Here is a 7,500-nt window from a genome sequence, read left to right on the forward strand (position 1 = left end):
AAGCTGAGTATAGTTGTTCCAGGTCATATCTGATCTGTTACCCTTCCAAAGGTGATAGGCCTCCTGCTTCTCCAAATAAGCACGTCTACAATCATCATTGAACCACGGTTTGTCCTTCATTCGGTACCTTAGCACACGAGAAGGGATACGCCTATCAATTATGTTGACTAGATTCTCATTCAAGGGGACAACAGGATCTACACTATTATATAATTGTGACCAATTCAAGCACAAAAGATCATGCAAAATCCCATTCCAGTCTGCTTGGGATTTCATATAAATTTTACAAGAATATGATATATCAGGGACAGGCTGCTCAGTCTTCACTAATAATGAAATCAAGGCATGATCAGAAGTCCCGACTGGAGAACCAACCTTACTAGTTATAACGCCAGGGGAGTCAGTGTATACGAGGTCCAAGCAATTACCAGACCTGTGAGTAGCTTCATTTATGATTTGCTCACAGCCTGATTCTGAGGCAAAGTCTAAAGCTCTTAAGCCATGGCGATCGGTAGGAGAGATAGAACTCAACCACTCCCTATGGTGAGCATTAAAATCACCAACAAAGACAAACGAAGCCTTTCTATCATCTTCTTGTATCTTAGCCATAATGGTAAGAAGACAATCAAAGATAGAATCATCCATGTCTGGATTCCGGTAGATTGAACACAAATAAAAGTTGTTATGCCTGCCACAAACTTTTATTACCTGAATCTCATGACATCCACATTGATAGCAGGACTTATGAGAAGCAGGGTACTCGGTCCTAATATACACCGCCATTCCCCTGGCCCTAGGAATGGAATCACGTTTCAGCATTATTGGCTTCTTAAAACCAGTTATAAGGAGCTCAGATGAGTGCCTCATATTAGAAACCAAAGTTTCTGAGCACAAAAGAATATCATACTGTCTGGACGCAACTGTAAGGTCTTGGATATTTGCATGAAGACCACGAATATTGCAATACAGAAGACGACATTGACGAAATCTAGGACGTACTGGTCCCGGATTTTGCTCAATGTCTCCAGACAGCATAAGAATTAATAGAAATAAAAAAGAGACATCATACTTAAAAACTAGATTAACAAGAATTAAAACAAAAACAATATGTACAGAATAATAATAAAAGTGATTGATGATATCCATAGACTATAGTAAAACGTCGGAAAAACTGGTCAACATGGAGGAGCCGATACACCATGCAAGGCTAAATACCCTCCAGGATAGCCACTTCAACTGAAGGGAGGACAGTAAGGATGGTTTTGAGAAGAAAAAATCAGAAAAAGGAAAAGACAACCTCTTGATAAACCACCAGGCATCCATGGCCCTTCTATTAAGCCTGCCCAACACACCATTTCAAAAAAACAAGAGGAAGAAAAAAAAAATAAGATAGAATAGTGTGCCCGAGTGTACCCTCAAGCAAGAGAACTCTAACCCAAGACAGTGGAAGACCATGGTACAGAGGCTATGGCACTACCCAAGACTAGAGGACAATGGTTTAATTTTGGAGTATCCATCTCCTAGAAGAGCTGCTTACCATAGCTAAAGAGTCTCTTCTACCCTTACCAAGAGGAAAGTACACTGAACAAATTGCAGTGCAGTAAATTAACCCCTTGGTGAAGAAGTGTTAAGTATCTCATTGTTGTCAGATGTATGAGGAAAGACGAGAATATGTAAAGAATAGGCCAGACTATTCCGTGTAAGTGTAGGCAAAGAAAAAATAAGCCGTGACTGGAGAGAGGGGTCCAATGCAATACTGTCTGGCCAGTCAAAGGATCCAATACCTCTCTAGTGGTAGTATCTCAACGGGCGGCTGGTGCCCTGGCCAACCTACTACCTATATGGATATATATATATATATATATATATATGTGTGTGTGTGTGTGTGTGTGTGTGTGGGTGTGTATGTACGTATGTATGTATGTATGTATATATGCATTTTAAAATTGGTGGAATCCTAAAATTTGCTTCATTCTTGGTAGTGCTTAAAGGGATTACTAATTACCTTTCAAAAATGTGTGATCACTAAAAAGCAATATCTATGGTGATATTGCTGTCAAATTTATCTAAAAATGTGAAAATATTTCTCTACGGTTATACAGAAACAAAAAAATAATTATGAAATTAAAACGGAATGATAGGTAGAAAATAACACAGATAAAGTATCATTCTGAAAGTCAATGTGTGCAAAGATAATGAAAAAGTTTAAGAAACTTTGAAGATGATGATGATGATGAGGATAAATGAATGATGATTATGATGATGATAAGCAGGATAAAGTAGATATTAATGATACATTTTGTCATAAATCTGATGAATCGTATCTTAGAAAAAAATAGATTATTTCAACTTTCATTTTCTGTATAACGTAAATTAAAATGAATTACGTATTTGACACTGAAAGACGTAGAGAGAGAGAGAGAGAGAGAGAGAGAGAGAGAGAGAGAGAGAGAAGGAATGATTTGAAGTTCTCTGGCATCTTGACTTCGCAGGAGAGAGAGAGAGAGAGAGAGAGAGAGAGAGACTCACGGCTTAATACTTACGTGTAACAACAACAGCCGTCTTGATAGGGTTAGAAGTAGCTACCACATTGTAGGCCAGGCAGAAGTAGAATCCAGTGTCAGCTCTGGAAGCGTCTTGTATGGGCAGTCTGGCCTCGTTTATGCCCCACGTCAGGACTTCACGGCCATTGCTAACATTGAAATGAAGAGAGGGGAAATGTCTGATTACAGGCGACACTGGAAATATATGGAGATGGAATGATTGTGATTACATATCGTGTGTAATATAGGAGTGAATTCATAAAAATAAACATTTGCATATAAGTTTTTACTGTTTACACACAGACACAGACACCAACATATATATATATATATATATATGCATATATATATATATATATATATATCCATATAAGTATATGTATATATACCTGTATACATATATATATATATATATATATCCATATAAGTATATGTATATATACCTGTATACATATAAATATATATATATATATATATATAATCTATATAAGTATAAGTGTATATATATATATATATATACAGTGTATATATATAAGTATATATATATACACAGTGTATATATATATATACACACACATATATTATATATATATATATACACACATATATATATACATATATATATATATATATATATTTATGTATATATATATATAATATATATAATGAATTTATATACGTGTATATACACAGACACACATACATATTAATGTATACACGCAGTTAAGCCCCACCATGAAAAAAATGACAGATTTACCTGTACTCATCCCGTTTGAACCAGGTAACATTGGGAGCAGGGTTACCAACTGCCAAACAGAGGACTGAGGTAGAACCATCTTCGTCCACTGTGACTCTCTTCGATGCAAGAACTCTCTCTGGTCCATCTGATGTAGAGTAGAAAGGGACAGTAAAGAGTAATTAATCTAATTAATTTTCCTAGAGCCCATTTAAAAAAAACTGAAATTCAGGAAACGGTATATAATTTACTAACAGTGAAACAGATATGTATGTATCAAAAATTTAATTTTATATATAAAAATTACTTCAATATTAGAAATTTCATCAAAAATTAATTTCATTTGAAATTGAAAACTTAATTGGATAAGAAATCTAATTTGAAATTGAACATTTCACCTGAAAAAAAAATCCATATATATTTCAAAATTGAAAGTCTAATATAGGCTACAATAAAAAGTTTAATTAAAAATCCCAAATTTAGTTCAAGATAAATCTTTCATGAACTATAAATAGTGAATTTATAGACAAAGATTTCAGCCAAATAAATTGCAAATAATCTCTCTCTCTCTCTCTCTCTCTCTCTTCTCTCTCTCTCTCTCTCTCTCATTGACTCACACAAAATATTAATGATAAACGAAGCGTTGACTCTTCCCCTCGGGCTTGAGGCTGAGACCGAGTAAGCTCCAGCCTCCTGACGGTGGATACGCTTTATCTCAAGACGCCCTTCGTCATTTTCCCCGTCGGAGGAACTAAGGCTTTCCATCTTCAGCGGGCCTCGCCACCAGGTGTAGCTGGAGGAGAGATGATGATGATGATAATAATAATAATAATAATAATAATAATAATAATAATAATAATAATAATAATAATAATAATAATAATGTAAGTAATAATGATAACAACAATAATAATAATAATAATAATAATAATAATAATAATAATAATAATAATAATAACAACAAATATAATAATAATAATAATAATAATAATAATAATAATAATAATAACAACAACAACAATAATAATAATAATAATAATAATAATAATAATAATAATAATAATAATAATTTTTCTAAAATCATCTATAATTTTTTCTAGCTCATTAAAATATAAGTTTGACATCATTCAAGGATCATTTACTTTCTTAATGATCGTGTAGTGCCACTCATTACTGCTTGAGGAGTAATTACTTACAATACACTTTTGATTTTTTTACATTTTTCATCATTAATTAATATCACCATTATTGTTATTATTATCATTATTATTATCCTTTTAATTATCATTATTATTATTATTATTATTATTAATATTGTTATTATAATTATCATTATTATTATTATCATTATTATTATTAGTAGTAGTAGTAGTACTAGTATCATTATTATTATTATATCATTATTATTATTATTATCATTATTATCATTATTATTATTATTATCATTATTATTATTATTTTTATTATTATTATTATTATTATTATTATTATTATTATTAGTAGTAGTAGTAGTAGTAGAAGTAGTAGTAGTAGTAGTAGTAGTAGTAGTAGTAATCTTTGTATCTACATATATAAGTTTTTTAATTCAATTCCGAAAAGAGTGCTAAAAGAAATATCTCTTCAGAATTAACAATAAAATGAATTAACTCAAATCTACAATCATTAAACAAATAAGATCTAAAAATATATCAGAGAGAGAGAGAGAGAGAGAGAGAGAGAGAGAGAGAGAGAGAGAGAATGTAACTAGTAGCATAGAATATGTAAAAAAAAAAAAAAAAAAAAACTTACCTAACAGGAGGTGGATTAGCCTCAGCCTTGGCTGTCAGAATCAAATCGTCCTTCTCTTGAACTTCAATTGTTCACGTTGGAACAGTCACCCAAATCGGACCGTTTGGAAGGAGGCGTGGGTAGTAATCAAACAAATATGGCAGTTAAATAAATAAAGTTTAATAGAAATTAAAAAGAGACCATGTTATTCTATGATAATAATAATAATCTATCTATTTACCAAAAAGTTTCCCCAAATTTTGAGGGGTAGCCCACATCAAACCAATGAACCAATGGGTACCCTTCGTCTCTTCGCTCCTTCTAGCCTGACGAGGGATTCAGCCGAGTATTTAATTTTATATTCTTGTGAGACATGATAATAATAATAATAATAATAATAATAATAATAATAATAATAATAATAATAATAATAATAATAATATAGTTTGTGACCTTCATACCTGTAATGAAAAAAACAAAAACACCAATAACAACAACATGATAATAATAATAATAATAATAATAATAATAATAATAATAATAATAATAATAATATAGTTGTGACTTTCATATCTGTAATGGAACAACGACAATAATAATAATAATAATAATAATAATAATAATAATAATAATAATAATAATAATAATAATAATAATGATAATAATAATAATAATAATCTTTATTTCAGCAAAAGTCATATACAGAGTTACAATAGGGGTACAGTGATGTTACACTTATGACATCATAGAATTAGATGGCTAGATAAGGTGAAGCACTGATCAGGAGAGATGTTCAGTGGAAAAGGATGTGCCTTGGATAGGAGGCTGAGTTGGATCATGGGAATATCATTGCTTGAAAGATTGGAAAATGATGAAATGAGAAGAATAGCAGGCGTAGTAAAGATTACAGAGGTTGAAAGAGTGTCATGACTAAGATGGTATGGACACGTGTTGAGAATGGATGGTGGGGAGGGAGTGAGGAGAGCTTGGGAGGAACCTGATAAGATGGAAGATCGAGAAAGAGGTAGAGGATTAGATGGAGAGATAAGGCGAAGAGTGATCTGGAGAGAAGAGGTTTCGTGGAAGGGGTTACTTTTGATGGAAGGAATTAGAGAATACGTATAAGACAACCGACCCCTTAATGTAGGAATAATGGTGAGAAAAATCTCAAGTTTACTTTAATGCAAAGACCATTTCGTTTTTGTATCATTAACTAAATATTTTCTAGGTATGCGTAAATCCAAAGAAAGTGTATTGCATTTTTTCTATTATTATGACAATTCTTTCTAGCATACTAAGATATGAAAGAAGTCAATCATTGTATTATAATTTTCTACATTAGCTAAATATTTTTATAGCAATGAATTATTTAAAAACTTCGATGAAGAAAATCAAGAAATATTGATATGATTAAATTTATTCAATGGATGAATCATCTTTGTACGAACAGTTCAAAAATCTATTTTCCAAGTATTCAATGTCTTTGTGTATTCAGAATATGAAATTAATGAAAAATAGATAATATGATATACCTAATAATATAATAATAAAGATGATAGTTTTCAACTTATGAATTATATTTCCCATCTTTTAAAGAATATAGTCAAAATTAGATCAATTAGTCAGTAATCATTTGTAATTTAATCATAAAAATTAACTGTCAAAATAAAAAAAAATATAATAAACCTATTAATTTATTAATAAAAAAGATAGTCTTTAACTAATGAATGATACTTCCTAACTTTTCAAGAATATAGTTGAAATTAGATCAATTAGTTAGTCACGTGTCATTTGGAATTTAATCATAAAAATTGATTGACAAAATATATCGTAAAACATAGTGAAAATTAGATGAATTAGTTAGTCACTTGGAATTTGGTATTTAATCACAAAAATTAATTGAAAAAATATATAGAAAAACATAGTGAAAATAAGATCAAATAATTAGTCCCTTGTCACCTGGAATTTAATCATAAAAATTAATCAACAAAATATATGTAAAAAAAATTTTTATATACTTACGTAAGACATTGACCGTTATTGGCATCACAGGTGAAGACCCGACCGTTATCTTCAATCAGAGCTCTCACCTCAAGGACTGACCTTGAAATTGATACAAAAAGATTTTTTTCTTTTTTTTTTAATGTAAGGCTTCGAAGATTCTTTTTTTTTTTATAAATGATGAAGTTACGTATATAACAGGAATTTTCAAGATTCTTTCTAATGAGAGAGAGAGAGAGAGAGAGAGAGAGAGAGAGAGAGAGAGAGAGAGAATTTAAAATATAGTTGACAAAATAAGAAAAATACATAAAAACCTCAAAATTACCTGTAATGAGAGGAGAGAGAGAGAGAGAGAGAGAGAGAGAGAGAATAGTTATACATTTGAATCGAAAAGCAAAATCTATAAATCTATCCATCTATCTACTGAGAGAGAGAGGAGAGAGAGAGAGAGAG

At 30.8% G+C, this 7,500-nt stretch overlaps 1 protein-coding gene and 1 pseudogene across 1 annotated transcript in view; both read right to left on the reverse strand.

Moving 5' to 3' along the window:
* LOC137652130 (nephrin-like) overlaps positions 1-7,500 on the reverse strand; it is a 448,675-nt pseudogene that overhangs the window by 11,242 nt on the left and 429,933 nt on the right.
* LOC137652129 (uncharacterized) overlaps positions 3,934-7,500 on the reverse strand; it is a 7,588-nt gene continuing 4,021 nt past the window's right edge. Inside the window, exons 5-7 of the mRNA XM_068385330.1 lie at positions 7,069-7,149; positions 5,068-5,128; positions 3,934-4,072 (exon numbers count right to left, since the gene is read on the reverse strand). Coding sequence (XP_068241431.1) covers positions 5,089-5,128; positions 7,069-7,149 — 121 coding nt within the window. The 3' untranslated portion in view covers positions 3,934-4,072; positions 5,068-5,088. The remainder of the gene's footprint in view (positions 4,073-5,067; positions 5,129-7,068; positions 7,150-7,500) is intronic.

Source organism: Palaemon carinicauda, chromosome 13 (assembly GCF_036898095.1).
Source record: "Palaemon carinicauda isolate YSFRI2023 chromosome 13, ASM3689809v2, whole genome shotgun sequence".
Lineage (NCBI taxonomy): Eukaryota > Metazoa > Arthropoda > Malacostraca > Decapoda > Palaemonidae > Palaemon > Palaemon carinicauda.